The sequence below is a fragment of the Pteropus medius genome, unplaced genomic scaffold, assembly GCF_902729225.1.
Source record: "Pteropus medius unplaced genomic scaffold, Ma_sr-lr_union100, whole genome shotgun sequence".
In the NCBI taxonomy this organism is placed as follows: Eukaryota; Metazoa; Chordata; class Mammalia; order Chiroptera; family Pteropodidae; genus Pteropus; species Pteropus medius.
In genome coordinates this window covers 28384576-28403449 of record NW_024340696.1, presented here as the reverse complement: position 1 = coordinate 28403449, position 18874 = coordinate 28384576, and the positions used below count along the sequence as shown (strand labels likewise).

General features: G+C 42.8%; 1 protein-coding gene across 5 annotated transcripts; it reads left to right on the top strand.

Moving 5' to 3' along the window:
- The first annotated feature begins 1184 nt into the window (after nucleotides 1-1184).
- Nucleotides 1185-18874, top strand: DDO (D-aspartate oxidase). Of its 5 annotated transcripts, XM_039870321.1 has the most exons (5): nucleotides 1191-1302; nucleotides 2298-2473; nucleotides 5874-5982; nucleotides 8688-8864; nucleotides 17033-18874. In XM_039870321.1, exons 2-5 carry the CDS (start codon nucleotides 2302-2304, stop codon nucleotides 17598-17600), a joined length of 1026 nt encoding a protein of 341 aa, XP_039726255.1. In that variant the 5' UTR covers nucleotides 1191-1302; nucleotides 2298-2301; the 3' UTR covers nucleotides 17601-18874. The 5 variants fall into 5 exon arrangements, with proteins under 5 accessions (XP_039726262.1, XP_039726255.1, XP_039726280.1 ...); XM_039870328.1 differs by lacking the exon at nucleotides 5874-5982 and having other exon boundaries at nucleotides 1185-1302; nucleotides 8695-8864; XM_039870346.1 differs by lacking the exon at nucleotides 2298-2473 and having other exon boundaries at nucleotides 1214-1302; nucleotides 8695-8864.

Genomic DNA, 18874 nt, shown 5'->3' with positions numbered 1-18874 from the left:
CATGTGTCCTCTCTCCTGAGCCCTCACAACACCTACAGTTAGTGCTCCTTAGTAGAGGGCTGTCTAATTCTGCCTTGTTTCCTTCCTCAAGGGAGAGAACATCATTTTAGAAACCCTTAAATCTCTTGTTGTCCTTGCAACATGCCTTGGACAGAGTGACTGCTCTGTAAATGTTTGTTGATTGACTTTATAACATGTGCTCAAAAAACCATATATACCATCTTACGAAGAATTTTATATATCTTAGCAGATGTTCACAATGACTTGTAAGAGAAATCTTAGTTCATTCACAATTTTCAAATGGGGAAACCGAAACTCAGAAGTTAGGTGACTTGCTCAAGGTAAAACATCTGGCACGAAAGTGTGTGCTTTGATGAACATTTTGAACCTTGGAGACTGACATTCAGACTGGGCTTTGCTCTTAAGAGAACTTGGGCCCTTATTCTCTTGGAACCTTAATTTACTCATCTATAGAATGGGGATAATAATAGCACCTATTTCATAAGGTGGTTGTGTTATATTGTGTTATGCATGTGTCTAGCACAGAGTTAAGACTAACTTCATATTAGTTACAATATTATTATCATTACTTTGATGCATCAAACTGCTTCCCTGTAAACAAATTTGTTGATTGTAAAGTGTCTGCCACAAGGTAGATACTCAGCCAATATTTGAATATGTGAGCTAAAGAATCATTTGGTTTTTATCCTAGATTATCTCCTAAATAATCTTTCCAACTGTGATCAGGTCATCATTTTAGTGATGAACAACATTATTCTGCCTTCCCCCAGCCCCCACACCCCCTCCCACCAGCTGACCCAGCAGAGCCAGGCACCAATGGGAGACGGCAGGAACTCTGGGCAGCCAAATGAGGAAACCAGGGTTTGCTTTGGGCCGGAACTTGCTGGGAGTTGGATAGGTTCACTCGTTATTTACCGTGCCTACAAACCAGCTGGAGAAATCCCAGGCTGGTGGTGAAATGGAGGGTTTGTAAACTAGAAAGAGAAGAGCTGCTAAGTAAGGGTGGACACGCTCCCAGGGCTTGGCAGAGCCGCAGCTCCATGGAGCTTACAAGATGAGGTCAATGGTTCCTTTCTCCAGGAGAATAAGTGACAGAGCCACGGGCGTACGGGCCAATGGAGAGTAAGATTAAAGGGAATGTCCTTAACAGTTTCCCCAATAGGAAGCAGTTTTGCTTTCCCCTCCGCTTTTCAGGGCACTAGACCAACCAACTGCGCACTGGGAAGACAAGCTTTGGTGCCAGAGCCTTCTGTGGGCTCCAGGCTGCTTTTTCAGAGACAGGTACTTGAATCCTCCTGCTTGTGGCTCAGGGGTCATTCTATACATACTCTTTGGGAGTTTGGGGTTGTGTCTTAGCGGGATCAAGTGACAGTGATTCACAGGTCACTGGGCCAAGGTATACCCACCTTGCTGGCTCACGTTCCTTCTCCCTGGCAGCTGGTTATTCTCAGCCATGGGCTACCTGCCCTCCCAACTGAATTTATTAGAGCTATTTTGAGAAAGTTGCTGGGCAGGGAGGCTGGCGTGAAATAGGAGAGCCAGGAAGGGATTAGGTGGCTGCCTTCCATCTCTGGGGGACACATGTGGGGCTACGCTCCTCAAGCTTGCCCCCACCACTGGTCTGTCCCTTGCCTGGACCCTTCCTTTCTCAGAGGTGGGGTTTCAGGTGTGGGGTGGGAGTGAGGATGGGAATGTGGGGGTGGAGAAAGCAGTGACAGAGGCAGGGAAGGGGGTGGCGAGAGCTGGTTAGAGTGAGGAGCAGAAGAGGAGATGCTGAGTTGAGTCGTTCAAACTTTCTGTCACATTGTTATAATTAAAAAATTAATTCATAGACAGTAAAGCCTAACTCTAAATTGCTCATGTACCCTTCCCTCCCAGTGGCTGTACCTCGGGAGGTTTTTGCTGCTCGTGTCTACCTCGCTTACTTCATCAATCTTCCCTACGTCGTGTCCACAGGGAGAGTGGTTTAGGCAAGGGGGCGGGATAAGTAGAAATCTCCCCAAAACGCAAACCTACTTACCTATCACGTGTTCTAGCAGCAACTCCAGGCTGGTTTTGCAATAATGTCTAAAACTCCCATCGAGACCTTGCTGCCCCAACGCATCATGGAAAGAGAGCTTCCAGGGACCTCTCTTTATTCCACGAGGAATACTAACAGGGAAGGTCTTAGTTTGACAGGCTGTGGACCTCAGGAAAGAACCCCCGGGGCCAAACTCTGTGCTGGATCGAATAAACCCTAGAACAAGGCCTATAGCTCATGGCTTCTCTGCCCACAGGCCCATGGACACAGTCCGGGTTGCCGTTGTGGGGGCAGGTGTGACAGGGCTCTCCACTGCTCTGTGCATTTCCAAATCGATCCCGCGATGCTCCGTCACAGTCATTTCCGACAAGTTTACTCCGGATACCACGAGTGATGTGGCAGCTGGAATTCTTATTCCTCACGCTTATGAAGGTGAGAAGGATTTTTGCTCCTCTGTCAGATACGATAGACATTAGGTAGAATGATGCTAGTGAAATTCTGTTGACAAAGACAGCTGGATGTGCATGTAAGTGTAATGTACACTTTTAGCATCTCATTGGTTCATCTGTTAGGAAGGGCTCAGTTATGCTGTAAGACAAGAATAACCTCCAAATCTTAGCAGCTTGAAAAGCAAAGGTTTTTTTCTTGCTCACGAGTATGTTGATCGAGCATCAGTGAGGGACCTGCTTATCACCCAAGGATCTAAGCTGATGAAGCAGAGGCTGTCTTGAATGTCATCAGTACCAGTGCCAGGCGGAAGGGAGTTTTGGGGACGGGGCGGGGAGGGTCTCACTTCTGCAATTAAAGGATCTGTCCAGCCCATCCCTCAGAAAGAGGCTGGGAAGTGCAAACCTGTAAGGCTCACAGGAGGTGGACAGCCAGAAGTATTTGGTAAACAATAATGACTATCACAACTGGTAACTCTAAGTCTCCCTACTGATTCCAGTAATGACCATCAAGTCAGAAACTACTTGCATGTAATGAGACTAAAATTATACTCACTTGTACTCTAGTATAAAAACAATCAGTCAACATGTATTCAGACCTAAGGATGCATTAATTTTTAAAAACATATCCACGCATTCTTTCCATTTGGTATTTCCCGCGTGAAACGGGAGAAGAGGAACAGCATTAAATAGAAACCCAAATCACTTTGCAGCTAATGAGGTTAATATTCACTGTCTCCACCTTCTTATTTGCACTCTCTGTTCTCTCCTTGTAGTTTTAACTTTTTAATTCAAAGTTATACATGCACATCGTTTAAACAGTCAGATGTTTATAAGATTTATTACAAAAAGCAGCAAACTGGACTATGAAAATTGCCCTGTTCGTTTAATCTGGAAACTCATGTAGTTCAGTTCAAGAAGCAGTCCTGAGTTACTCAATTATTGAGGCTTCTCTCCTGATCTCTCTCTCGCTCTTTCTGCAGTTGCTGCTACGCTGGGCCTCCTGGACTGGTCCTCCAATTCTCACAGCTTCCCCACCCGCTCCTATTTCTACCTCTCTTTTTATTTTCCTTTCTGGAAGATTTTCTCAATTTTGTCTTTTGCCTTGTTGTTGACTTTTTTTATTTCTACTATAGCATTTTTTTAATCTTCCAAAGTTCCTTTTTGTTCTCTAAAATTTCCTTTGTGATAACATTCTATTTGTGTTCTACGGTTGCAACAGATTTTCTTTCTGACAGATTAGTATCTTTCTGAAAATACTAATAATAGCCTTTAAAAGATTTTCTCTCTGCATAGTTTTGTTGTCTCCAAGTTGTGCTGTTTTGTGGGACATTCTCATTTTTCATATTGTAGGTTTTCCTTGGCCATGTGTTCACTTTTACCTGTCTGCTGACAGATAGGAGAAGGACACTAAATAGCTGATGGGAATTTCTAAGCACGTACACAGGGCCTGTAGCCTTAAGCCTCACTAGAGTGAGATGGCAGGTCTATTTAGTTGGGGAACCTCTAATGTCATTATGTTTAAGTCTTTCTTCTTGGGAAGGTCATGTTTGCCAGAGAAGAGGATTCCAGTCTCCTGGCTGGGGAAGGTTGAAAGCCTACCTGGCATCCTTCTAGGAGGCAGAGGGAGGAGAGAGCTGGAGTCGTAGCACCCAGTTCCTATGTGTTTCCTTAACCTTCCCCTTCAGTATGTTGTTCTTACTTGGTGTTTCCTAGTGCAGACATGCCCAGTTTCACCTAACAGAGAATAAACCCATCTTTTGCCCAGATGGAGAGGGCAATGCCTTGGTATTGCAGGTCCAAGAACTTGGCTTTATCAGAACCCATGATGCTTGTCTACCTCCTGGGAGCTGCCTTGCAGGGAACAAGCACAGGAGGCTGGCTTGTTTGCATAATGCTAATTCATACTAGGTGCCTTTCATATGGCAAGTTCTCGTGTCCATTTCTAGGAGCCTCCTTGCTTGCACCAGGCCCGGATGAGTGGCCAGAAGGTAGCCTGATAGTCATGGAATCATCTTCAAAGGTGGCTCATCTGAGAGTTCATCCAGGCCATTGAAGCCAGAACTCACACTCTGGGCCAGATGGTTGGGGCCCTGGATCAGGGTCTTTCTCTCTCCAGTCTTCTCTCTGGGCTTCTTTCAAACCAGCCCCAGTGGTAATATCTTCTGTACTTATGTATGTCAACGTTATACAGTGTTTAAGGAAGACAGCACAAATCCACTCCTAAAGACACACTTATGGACTCTTTAACAAGTTTTAAACCCTGCTACTGAAATGCCTGCATTGATCTAGGGGCTTTGTCTGGGGAGCAGGATGACTCCAGGGGCCTGTTCACTTCTATGGTGAACTCCAGGGAATCGCTCCAAGCAGGGCTGAGTCAGCATCCTCTCTGCTTTAGTTCCCTCATCTCCTCTGTGGCTGCCCCGTAGCAGCCCTTCAGGAATACTGTTCCCCAGTCCCTGGCCTGACCCTGGACTCTCCCTCATGACCCTTCTACGGGAGTCAGACGGCCTGTGGATTTGTCTGTGCCTACATTGGACACTTTGGAGCTCGAACACTTATTTTGGGGCTTGACATTTATGTCCTTCTGGACAAGCCTGGTACCCTTCCAGAAGCTGTGTCTGAGTCCAATCTCTTGTGCTCTGGCAGGGATGCCCATGGGATAGGGAGCACTGGTTCACAGGACTCTTGACAGAGAGGGGGTGCCCTGCATGGTCCTTGCATATCCTTGCTGACTCCAGGGATGATACTCTAGGCTGGCCCATGATTCCATGGAATGGAGGGGCATGGAGGACATAGCAGCCCTGGCTGGGGCCGTAGGGAGCCCCTCCTGAGGAGCTAACCTCCGCAGTGCAGACCTTGTTTCCTTGTATCAGGAGGGCGAGCTCCATGGGCTTCCCATTGACGTGCAGCTGTTCTCTGTCCTGGTTGATCTGGGCCCCACAGATCTACTCTTGTCACTTACCATGTTTTCAGCCCCAGGAAAGAGGCCCTGGGTTCCTTCTCCTACCATTTCAGCCATATGGCCAGCCAGATGCCTTAGCTCTGAACTAACTTCTGCTAAGGCTGGTTATGGATCTTTCAAGGACTTCTGGAATATTCTTGGTAGCAAAGACCACCTGCCAGCTGACTCACATATCGGATTTTGCCCCGATTGATTGGTTTCCCCTTTGCTGATTAATCATTATATGAACAGAAGCTAATAGCACACGTCAACATTCAAAACTCTGTATGTTGATGTATCCTCTACCACACTGTGGTACTTTATCTAAATGTTCCTCCTTGTCTCTTTATTTTTTCCATTTTCTAAGAAGGAGCTTATGTAAACCATAGTCAATAACATCACTTTCTTTTCTGTTCCCCTTGGCTTTTCCCTGTGATTATAGACACACCCATCCAAGAGCAGAAGCAGTGGTTCAGGGAGACGTTTAACCGTCTATTTGCAATTGCCAGTTCTGCAGAAGCCAGAGAGGCTGGTGTTCATCTGGTGTCTGGGTAAGAGAAGAAATCCGAAGTTATTTTAGAATTTGGAATGATCTTAACAGACTTTAGAGTTCAGCGTAAACTATTATTGAGTATCTGCTGTGAGCAGCGTGCTGACCTAGATGTGGGCAGATTTAGAAAAACATTTTAGGCTTTACTTCAAAGAACTCAAGAAAGACAAATTATCATATTAGATTTTTTAACAATAAACCAATACAGTTTCTCATCACAAATACTATTTTGAGTTTCCTCAGGGATTATGCAGTGATTTCCAAATATGGCTAAAAAATTTGTCAGGTAAGCAACGAGCTTAGGTTATGTGGGGGATGATGTAGCTGATGGAAGTCAAACAGGTGCGACACTGGAATGGGTACAGAGACCCAAAATATAGGAACATATTATATAGTTAGTGTTTTTGAAGAATGAGACGTTCCAAAAAAAAGTAAATTTTCTAGGTCACTAAAGTTACCTTTTGAAAAGCCACTTGGGAAAAAATATTTCTGAAACAGTTAGCACACTTCTATTTGATTCTTCATATCTAATTTCAGGAGACATGCATTATTAAACAAAAGAGTTTAAAAATAAATCCTATGTAACATTTCTAGCACAAACTAGCACTTAAAATATGACAATGTCTTTCTATATCTTCTTAAACAGAGATTACTAGCTATTCTATCATTTTTAATTTATGTCTTTTAATTTATGACATAGCCTATATGCTATCTGTATTATCGTGTGTAATACAGTCACGCCCTAAGCCTTCTGAAGAACAGAAGGAGGTTTGCCTTTTCCTAACTTCTCAAATCTACTGCCTGTTTTGTGCTGTTTCTAAAAATGAAACAAAACTGTCCTTTCTCTTCTTTTGAGAATCAGGCTCTCTGCTGACGTTTTCTGCTGGTGACATTTTCTGCCCTCCCTCACCATCACAAACACCAAAGGGTGTTGATGTCATTAATTTCCTGAAGTCCTTGTCCAAAGTAGCAATTTTCACTTCTCTGCCTTCTGAAGATGGACTGATAACGACAATTCTCTTCAAAGCCAGATGATGAACCACATCGAAGAGTGCTTCTCATTGATATACGGCCACACTTGGTTTTTGTCCAACCAATGTGACCCAGCCTAACTCACAAACTTTGGCTCTAAGTAATTTTCATAGACAGCTATGTCCAAAATTCAACTATCCTTTCAAGAGTAAGACATTGCCACCATTGAGGATATTAAGAAGAATATACTTTAAGTATTCTAAAAGAGAGTATTTACTTCACATGAATGATTTTTATCCCACTTGTTTCCAAAAAGGATTTGGATCAGTCAAGTGAAGACAAGGGTACAATGTCCTGTGTGTCCTTGGCTTACGTATATAGCCTTAATCATCTATTCATCTATTCATTCCTTCTAAACAATTTTTCAGCGTTCGCCGGTATCAGGTACTGTCCTAGGTATTAAGGATATATAAATGAGCAATTTAGTACACACTACTTGGCATATAGTAGATGCTCAATAAATATGTACTGAGTAAATTTGTAAGAAAGTCAGACTTTGTCCTGCCCTCATGCAGCTTATGGTCTGTAGGGAATGTCCTAAATCTAATGAGTTGCAAATGAGACACGAGTTACCAAGGGAAGAGTACAGGGTGCTCTGGAAGTATGTATCTGGAGAATAACTTTCTCTGGGAAGTTGTGAGAAGCCATCAAGAAAAAAGTAATATTTCAGCAGAGACCCTCTGGATGAGTGTAGGTTAGATTTGGTGATGTAGAGGTGAAGGAGCAGAGACAAAGTTCAGGACAGAGGAGTCAGTATACCAGGAGGAGGCACATGCATAGACCTGGATCTAGGGTGACTGATTTATTGGAGGGACAAAAATTTCCAGGGTAATGGAAAGCCACTGAGGGCTTTTCAACAGCAAAGTAACTGATCATGTTTGCTTTTCAAAAATATTCTGTCTGTAGCGTGGAAAACAGATTTGTGGAAAGAGAGATAATGGTGGGATAGATTACGTGTTGATAGTAGGGATAGAGAGTAGATGAATTTGAGAAATACTTAAGAGGAGATTTGATAGGGTCTGACAGTTGATGACATGTAGAAGGTGAGAGAAGAGAGAGAGTCAAGGATGACTCTTGGGTTTCTGGAGTTAGCACCTGGGTAGATGGGGCACCGTTTTCTGAATTGGATAAGACTGGGGAAAGAGGGAGGGGAAGTGTGCAGGGTGGTTAATGTGGAGACATGGGGGTAGACATCCAGTGGGGAGTAGACAACATGGGTTTGGATCTGGTTTTGGAGCTCAGGAGAGAGAAGAGGGCTGGAGATGTAGCCTTCTTTGGAACATTACTTGTTTTAATTTAGATATTTTGTTCAGATTTGAGGTCAGTCTTTAACTTATGAGGGTATGTAAAACATCTGGAAAAACAGAAAAGCTTTTCCTCAATATACACAGTCATAACTAAATAAAGAAAAGCAAGAGCTTTTTAGAAAAAGAGAATTAAATTCAATCTTTAAAAGACACACTGTTTTTAAATGTCTTATTTTCCTCAATCATGCACATTTTAAATTTAGCTACTGAGTTATCTGAACCCAAGAGAATGGAAGAATAGATCTTTTTCTCTTTATGTGTTATAGAAGTGTGATTTTTCAATAGTTTAGCAAATATTGCATGGAGTTCACTAGAAATGTGTTATTTCACAAAATTTCAGGAAAATTTTCCACCTAATATGTTTGAGTTGGCAGATATTTCGGAGCGTTCCTACTGTGGAAGTGCCATTCTGGGCCGACGTGGTTCTGGGATTTCGAAAGATGACCGAGGCGGAGCTGAAGAAATTCCCTCAACATGTGTTTGGTCAGGCTTTTACGACGCTGAAATGTGAAAGCTCTGTTTATCTCGCATGGTTGGAGAAAAGGTCAGTTAAAATGGCTCTTTGCTGCTTTCTTCATCTGTCATAGCCATAAATAACTTCGTAGCTATTTATAAAATGTATACTGGAAAGTCTCTGTGGTCCCTCAGAGCTCTTTGCATTGTATCTTGCTGCTCACAAATGGCTGAAGCTTTGTTAAAACAATTTGAAGACCGTGTTTGTGTCACAGGAGCGAGTCATACCATGCTCGTAGTAACACATCCATCTCTTCTATGTGTGCACCTTTGGTGCTCCCCGCCCAAGTAAAACCCACTTATTAAAACAGTATCTTAGTTTCCTCATCCGTAAAATGGAGTTTAGAAAATACTCTTCCAACTATTAAATTAGATGAGTTACTCTAGTTCTTTGGATGAGAGAATCTTATGCTTCTTATATATTATTTTTGAATTTTTTCTCAGTGATAAAATAGCTTCATTATTTTCTTTTGTTATAAATAAGAACTCTGACACTGAGGGTTTATCTAAACTATGTAATTGCTTCCTCATTCAGTTCAGCCCAAAATGCCCCGAACTTGCATTTTGACTTGTTTTTCAGGACTTCCCGCTGTTTCCAGTCAGTTAGGAAACATATCGAGAGCGTATTTATTTCAGACATGTCGATAAATCTCTCTATAGTTTGGTCTAGAAATTGGGAGCATGTTGGGGGTTGTGAAACAGCCCTTTCAATCTCCGAATCTATATATTTGGTAGATGAATAGGAACAGTGCGAATTATTGTGTAAATGTTAGAAAGTGGCTTGAAGTAAGCAGTGGCAACAATGATCTGGTCCCAGACGTAAGATATAGAATAATTGATTCAGATAATTCATTAATTCCACAATTCTTTGTCGAACACCTATATATACACTGGTCAAAAGGAAGATAAAATATCATTTTTATTGAGGAATTTTTAGTCTATTGGTATAAATGGATGTATATATTCGTGTGTTTACATTTACGTATTAATTAACAATTAGACACATATGGTGAGGGGTAAATTCAGATTTATGAGCTCTGAATGGGAGCACAGAAGAGGGGCCTAAGTCCATTAGACATATGTCAAGAGCATTATGATATATTTTTATAGCTTTATAAGTGCTCGTCTCACTTTTACCTGTCAGCAATTTATATGGGTCAATTTATTTTTGAAAGTTTCGGTTTCATAAAACCCACAATTTTGTGCCTTGTTCACTGGCCTATAAACCACTGTTTGTAGGCTAAATTTCCACCTGAGTACATCAGTTGATAAGTGAACATTTTGAGCCATCATATGACGGAGTTGCCCATCAGCCAACATTCAAGTTTTAGCAGAATCACCATCTTTCCCGAGTGCCAGTTTTGTGTAGTGCTGCATTTTTGTCCTTATATTATAAAAATGACTGTAAAAATTTGGAAGTGCTAATGCTAGTGATACAAAGTTGAGGTATCATATATTTTATCTTAATTAAATTCAGATACAGGAAATTATTAAGCATGCCGAAAGTGGCAGTTTTACTATTGATAGGGAATTTTATAATTTTTTAAATTTTTAATTCTCTTAGGCTGAAGTTTTATTATTACCCCAAATCTATTGTTTGGCTTTCTCATCTTGGATTTTTGTATCTATGTTCTGGAAAGTCCACAGAAAACCTGGCTGGAGCTCTATGGTCTCTGGAAGATTGGGAAGAGGGTTTGTTCCCATCACGGAGGCTGTCAAAGGCTGACCAAGGGCTTCTCTGTGTGGGGTTGGCCAGGGGCTGGGGCAGGGATGGTCATGGATGCAGAAATAAGGAAAGTGGATGAACTCTTATAAACCCTTTATCCAGATTCCTAACATTTTGCTTTATCATCTTCTCTCTCTCTTATTTATATATATTATTTTTTTTCAGAACAATATAAGATTAAGTTACAGACACTGTGTCCCATTATTTTTATATATTGCCATGTGTGTTTTCTAAGAGCAAGGATATTCTCTTACATAAACACAGTACTATGATAAAAGTCCAGATAGTCATATTGATACAATGCTATAAACTATGGACCTTACTCATATTTTGCCAGTTGTCCCAATAATGTCCTTTATATGATATGTGTATTTCTGGTTCATGATCCAATCCATGATAACACATTTCACATCGCATTTAGTTGTCATGTCTCTTTAGTCTCTGGCCTATCTTTGTCTTTTATGATGTTTATAACTCTGAATAGTACATACCAGTTGTTTTGTAGAATATCCCTCAGTTGTCTAATGTTTTGTTGTGATTAGATTGAAGTTATGCATTTTTGGTGGAACGCCACGGAGTTGGTGTTGAATCCTTCTTGCCTCATATCAGGAGGTGCATGGTGTCAGTTTGTCCTCTTCTAGTGATTTTACCTTCGATCCTCTGGCCTGCCAACTATCTCCACTGTGAAGTTGCTACTTTTTCCCTTTGCGATTGCTAAATGCGTTGTCAGGATATACCTTAAGGCTATGTTAATACCCTGTTTTTCTTCAAACTTCACCTAGTAGTTTTTGTACTTGTGATAATTCTTGCCTGAACCATTACTGTAGTGTTTGCCAAGTGATACTTTTCTCTTTCTACATTTAGTTTGCTTTCTACTATAAGGAAGAGTCTTTTCTTTTCCTGTATTTATTATTCAGGTGTTTATATCAGTATGAACTCATAGATTCCTATTTTATTCAAAGTATTTCAGTCTATCACTCTTGTTATTTATTTTGATGTTCAAATTGTCCAAGATTTGGCCAGTGGGAGCCCCTTCAAGTTGCTCCTGCCTTTTTGACATGTCTGCATCTTTTTTTTTTTTGCACTGTCTTACTTTTAGGAATAACAAGATTTCACACACTCCAATTTTGAGAAGAAAAACATTTTCTTTTTATGAATATTTTCTTTTTTTGAACAATTTCTCAAATGTTTTTATTGTTAATCATATATACATTTTTTTAATTGAAGAAATGATTTTAATTTTTTCCCCTGTCTACCTCCCCCTTCTTTCCTCCCCCCTCCCCTCTGGAAACCACTAGTCTATAGTCCATGTCCATGAGTCTCTGTTTGTTCGTCCTGTTTGTTTGTTGTTTTTAGGTTTATATCCCACATATAAGTGATATCATGTGATTTTCAACTTTTTCTGTCTGGCTTATTTCGCTTAACATGATTATCTCAAGGTCCATCCATGTTATCACAAATGGCAGTGTTTCATCTCTTCTTATGGCTGAGTAACATTCCATTGTATATATGTACCACAGCTTCTTTAGCCAATCATCTATCATAGTTTATGAATATTTTCCTCCATCTTTTCCTTAATAGAAATCTGAAGCAATGCCACAAATTAAATTTATGGATTTGGTGCAGAAATAAACTGCCTTTACTCTTTCTCCTTTCTCTTTCACCTTGTACCCTGAAATTACCCTGTTTCGATTTTGGGTGGAGCTAGGGAACACACCCAACATCAGCCCCTCCTCTACGTTGCCCTGCCTGGGACAAGAATAAGAACAGAAGCCCACATGCAGATGTGTAAATTTAAAAATTCTCAATCAAGCTAACAAATCTTTAAATAAGAAATAATTTAGGCTTTTACTTAACAAATACTTACAACCACTGGAAGGCCAAGATACATGTAGAATTCTTGGGTTTCCAGGAGGGTTGCACCTTAACACAGCAGCCTTGGGTGTGTGCCAGGAGGCACCCTAGCCCATACACTCACGCTCCATCTATACCCTCCCCTTGAAAATAGCTCTCTCTTGCCCATCCCTTGGGCTCAGGGGTACACAGACTGGCACAGTTTGCCCTGCAGAGGAAGACAGTGCAGGCCCTGGAAGTGGAGAGGGAATGTGGGGATGCTGGGTCCCCAGCTCATGGGCAGAAAATGAAGGGACAGGGCTCTGGCTGAACGCATCCCCCCACCCCGCCTCCATGCTCACTTCTCATGCGCAGCTGGAGAAGGGCCAGAGCAGGGTCCTCTAGGTGGCCCAGTGAAAGGAAGGTACAGTTCAGATTAGCCGGAGTAAGTTCTGAGTCTTTGAAATAGAGTGTGGGGGTATGAAGAGTTTCTCCCAATCTTTTACAAAAGGTTATGGACTATTAAGGAAAGGCAGAAGACTTAAACAGAAATTTTCCCTGAAAGAGAGGGCACATTGCTTTCATTGTGCTTTAAGTGACGAATAGTAGATAAGGTCTTCGGAAGATGGAGAGTTTGATGGGGCAGAGAGGGAGCACGAAGGCCCAGGACAACTGACGAGGTGGCAGGGGGGCTGTGTCGTGTGGGAGAGGGCAGAGGCAGGGACAGCAGCGTCACCCCAGTGTAAGTGTGCCCTCCTCTGAGGAGTCTTCGGCGATATCTCAGTTCGCCTGAGGCTGCCCTGGGCCGTGAGAAGTTCCTCCTTGGAGGGGCTGGGGGTTGTCCGCACCCTGGACTGTGAGGGAGGGCCAGTCCCCAGCACGGCCGCAGTCCCAGCAGCTCTCCCACTCTGGCTGAGAATGAATGTTTTAGCTATGGAAACAAATGGAAACAAATACAGCTGACCCTTGAACAACACAGGTGTCAAGTGTGTGGGTCCACTTATATGCAGGTATTTTTCAACAATTGTATAGTTGGTCCCATCTCCCCAGATTCCGAGTCTGTGGATTCAGCCAACTACGGATGCAAAGGGCTGCCTGTGTGTAGTCTATGACATTTTCTATAAGGAAATGGAACATTTGCAGATTTTGGTATCCACTGGGGGTCCTGGAACCAATTTCCCACTGATACCGAGGAACTGTATTTAAATTTTGGGGAGTCAAAGTTATCGGTGGATTTTTGACTGTGTGTGGGTTGGTGCCCCTAACCCCACCTTGTTCAAGGGTATACTGTATAATCAGGATGATTTGTTCTGCTTGCTTCTATAGTATCACCTTCCAGAAAACAGATCCCTCATTTCCATAATAACTTTATTTTTAGGCCTAATCTCCAACTGTGGGATGAAGGCCTGGGAAAAATCTTGCTACCCTCTCAGTAGTTGGAAACCTGTTGTCAGCATTTTACCTTACTTAAAATAACCCCAAGAGAGTGGTATCTTGTTCCACTGGGAGTCACTTCCTGACTGCAACATCATTGAGCCTGAGGGCCGGCTAGCTGGGAGCGCAGTTTCCTGTCTGCTTTTGGGTGGCAGAATGAGGGAGAAGAGATCCGAGAGGCTGTTCTTATCCCTTTCGAGTCCTGGGGAGGCCTCTTTCAGTCTATTTGTTTGATACACATGTTCACCACGACAGTGGCTGGGACGCGAGTGTCTCAGACAGACAGAATGCACAGTCAACGGCAGGGGAGCCACCCCAGCCCCTCCCAGCTCCCTCCAGGGGCCCTGATGCCTCATGCTTCCTCCCGCCGCCCAGTGTGGGGCCTGCACAGATAGCATGCAGAGGCCTCCAATCGATTAGTGGAGATTAGTTGTCCCCTTTCCCTCAGGGCCTGGCATCTGTCCAGAAGGCCAATGTGAAGAAGGATGAGGGCCCCACATCCTCTTTGCTCTTGAGGGAGGAGCTCTAGGGAAGGGATTTCTTTAAGACCAAAAACAAGCCTTTCAGGGCGAGGATTTCAGCCAGGCGGGAAGCAGGGCAGCCTCGTGGTAAGGGGGTGGGATCCTGGGAACTCACTCTGTGGGCTGCCACCCACTCTCCTCCACCAGAAGCCACACAATTCGTCCTTGTTCCTCACACCCAAGGTCTGTTTTGTGGCCTCCTACATTCCTTCTACAGAATGTGAATGTTCAGCCTACAGTGTTTTGACTCAAAAACAGGCATTTCACTCTACAAGCCACACAATAGCTTCGACCTAAGCATTATTCTTCTGAAAAAATATAAACTTCCAGGAAAGAAAAAATATTTTAACCACAAATTTGATCTGTATCATTTTTCAAAGAACAGAAGGGGTCATCTTCTTTTAAAAAAAATACATACATATGTGTGTGTATGTGTATATATCACCAATATATATATCTCCAATAGTATCCAGAACAAATGAACAAAAACCCCTGAGGTTTAATCAGCCATGCAGATCATATTTTATATATTTGGCCCGTGGAGACATATTCTGCTGCTTTTTACTTGTCCGTTTCCAGGAAATGCATCACAGAAGCAGTAAGTCAGCTGAGCCTGTTTCTTCGCCAGGCACACTGGCTAAATTATCTCGGCTGGACCAGCATTGTCTTACCTTTGATGACATCCAGAAGGCTGGGTGCCCCATATCTGTGCCAGCGGACCTGTAACTTAGGTGCATTGCTAACTTTTCAGGAGGCCATGCCTTACTCTGTGGCCCTGATAAGGCCCACACTGACCACAGCACTGACCACACTGGGCTTCCTTCCCAGTTCTTTCCTTCTACTCACGTAGTAAGCCCTCTCCGCTACTTTCCCTAGGAAAGCCCTCTGTCTCCCATTTCCTGTATCTTCTGTTCTCTTACTTGGTCTGACTCATAGAAGTGTCCACGAAAGAAACTCCTGTGGCTCTTTCAGCAGTTGGACAGAAATATGAATAGTATATTAGGGATGTGACAGGTTGTCCCTGCCTCATAAATGTCCCACCTGCAAAGGTCCCTCCTGCGTACAGCAGACCTGCTCCCCTGTGCCGAACACACACCATGCCTGCTAGAGCACAGTCTTCCTTTCCCAGCATCTTTAGGGATTTCCTCCCCTTCCCAGCATCTGTCCACCCCCCACTGGAGGAGCAATGGGCAAGAGATGGCTCCAGACACAGGTCTAATGTGAACTCTCCCCTTTCTCCCTGGCTATGTAAGGATGAAGTAGAAGGGGACCATCCAGGAAGATGGAAAATGACGGTGTTTGGTTTTTTTCTAATGGTGGCAACAGGTTTAGTAGGGAATAGGTGTCTATGTTGGGTGCAATAGTCTTGGGTGCTTCCATGAACTCAAAGACTTCCATAGCTTTGGGGGCTTCTACTGGGGCTTCAGTAGCTGCCCTAAAGCAGCTACAGAGGTGAACTTGTCCCCTGAAACCCCACTTGCTGGACTAAGGGTGCAAAGCTACTCCCCTCCAGGACCACCTTTCCCATAGAAACCCTGGGCCTCATCCACACCCTCTTCCCCAAAGGGACCAGAGACTGCTCAATGCCTGAACAGGGCTTAGAGTGATTGACACAAGTTTGTGGAGAAGACAAGACAGGGATGGAGATTCAGAGAAGTGGGAAATGGAGTGCAGTAGATTTTATTAGAATACGCGTCGCAAAGGAATGAGCGAGGGATGTGGTCCTTAGATGTGATGATGTCAGGTCAAAATTAGACTATATATAAAATGTGAGAAATCCCATGTATCCTTCACCCAGATTCCCCAAATCTTAAACTTACCATATTTGCATTATCCTTTTCCCTCTAAATATACATTTTTTCCTGAACCATTTAGCTGCAGATATGATGTTGCTTTACCTCAAATACTGAATATGTATTTCTTAAACCCAGCACATTCTCTTATAATCGAAGTCAAGTAATCAGAATGAGAGTATTAAATTAATATAGGTACATTTTTGAAATTTATAAACCTTTTCAGATTTTGCCAATTGTCCCAATAACATGCTTTATAGCAGAAGAAAGTCCAGGATAATGTGTTGCAATATGTGTGTGTGTGTGTGTGTGTGAGGGCGTATACATATATGTATGTGTATATATATATATTTAATGAATATGTACATTCATTAGAAGCAGGTGACTGGACTCTGCTCACATTCAGAGGGAGGGGAATTAGGCTTTAGCCTTGATGGATGATGATTCAAACAATTTGTGAATATCTTTTTAAAACAGCACCATTGGTTCTTTCAGTATAAATTATTGACATTCCTACCACATGCAAAACATGCATTCATATTTAAATTTTTAATGATTATAAGCTATGTTAGGTAAGGCTATATTAAGTGTCGCCATGAAGAAGAAGTGGATTTTTTCCCTGTGAATCTATATGTATAGTACTATTTGCCAATTGAGATTTTAAATGAAAATAGACTGAAAATAATTATTTTCTGTTACTAAGGTGTCATGTTTGGGCTTGAAGCAAGGATTAAGTTTTTTAATTGACTACATTTAATACTACGTACACGATACGTAATGTCTTGCAGAGCCAGCCATCCTCTCTAGGTCTTTGACCACTGTCCCCTGCCAGCTGTTCTTAAATTTCTCTACACCTGATAAGGCTCACCTCCTGGTCTCTCGTTCTTCCCAGGGTAAAAGAAAGTGGAGGCCTGATACTCACCCGGCGAATAGAAGACCTGTGGGAGCTGCACCCATTCTTCGACATCGTGGTCAACTGTTCAGGCCTTGGGAGCAGACAGCTTGCAGGAGACTTGGAGATTTTCCCTGTCAGGGGCCAACTGCTCAAAGTTCAGGCTCCCTGGGTGAAGCATTTTATCCGAGATGGGAGTGGACTGACCTATATTTACCCTGGTATATCCAGTGTAACCCTGGGTGGAACTAGGCAAAAGGGAGACTGGAATCTGTCTCCAGATGCAGAAATTAGCAGAGAGATTCTTTCCCGATGCTGTGCTCTAGAGCCCTCTCTCCGTGGAGCCTGTGACATAAGGGAGAGGGTGGGCTTGAGGCCCTTCAGGGCAGGTGTTCGGCTGCAGAAAGAGCTCCTAGTCCAGGATGGCCGTAGACTGCCTGTGGTCCACCATTATGGCCACGGGAGCGGGGGCTTCTCTGTGCACTGGGGCACTGCTCTGGAGGCCTCCAGACTGTTAAGCGAGTGTGTCCAAGCCCTGAGGACCCCTACTTCCAAGTCAAAGCTATAAGTGACATGAAATGACAGCAAGGGGCCCTGAAGACTACTGATCAAATACAATTTATTTTCAAAATCAGAAATGATACAATAGGTATCATTATATTTAGGACTAGTACTAATCTAATCTAGTGCTGTTCTGGTATTAGACTTAAGTCTAGTACTAATGACATGGGGCATAAAGCTCTATTTTTGTTAAAAACAAAGATTTCTTTTAGATCCGGTGTTCAAGGATCTATGCTAATTTACATGGATGCTGGAAGCTGTAGGGACTTTGACATTTTTGGTTCATAAATCCATAGGAGGAGATAACGTATGGATATCACTGAACTCACTGTCAGTTGCAGAGCTGCCCACAATGCTCAAAAATTGTAGCCAAGCGAGCCTTATAATCCCTCTAAATAAATTGCATGGTGATCACACAGTGCAGGTTTATTACATTTAATGGAAGACAAAGCATGACTCCTGCTGGAAGAATTCCTGGTGGAAGACAGGGATGAAGTTGCCTATGGATGTGGCATCAACTCAATAGCTGTCTGGGGTCCATCGCCTAAGGGTTGTACTTTTCATTACCACAGATGATTGAGAGCGGGTGGTTATATAGCTGACTTTGCCTAAGCATTTTGGAAGATTGGATAGCATGTGCAGCCAAAGAGCTAATTTGCTAATTAAGATGGAACAATCCTTCTGAATGAAGTATAACCAGAGTTTCCTGCAAGTTGTTAAAAAGCACTGGGGAGAAGGGGATTGTGTCTCATGATAAAATGAGCCTGGGAATTGCTGAATTAACTAAATTTAACCTGGCTTCTTGGGCCTACTCAGAGCCTTCAACCCATTCACGGGTATTGTGAATCCTCAGGTGGGCTTTGTCTTGAGTGAGAGAATGGTAAAGGAGGTGGTATTCGTTGAGATAAGGAAGCGTGGGAGAACTAGGTGCAATTCTAATTTGTGGCGGGGAGGGGGAGATGGCGTATGTTGAGTGATAAGTTCTTTTGGATATCCTGAGGGCGATGTGAGGTTGGCAATGAGAATGTGGGAAAGAGAAAGCCCCCAGCATAACTTTGTTTTTATCGTTTCGTTCAGTGAGCTTTTGCATATGATTTTGTTTGAAGAGAAAATTCTGCTGGGAGAGAAAAAGAAGGGGAGAGAGAAAGGCAGGGAGGAGGCATTCAAACGAGGGGTCTTCTCTATAGATTTCCAGCAGGGGGTGGTATTGTATCAAATTCAGATAAATTGGTAAATTTGAAAAATTAGAACTGACTAGAAATAAAAAATGGATACCAGGTG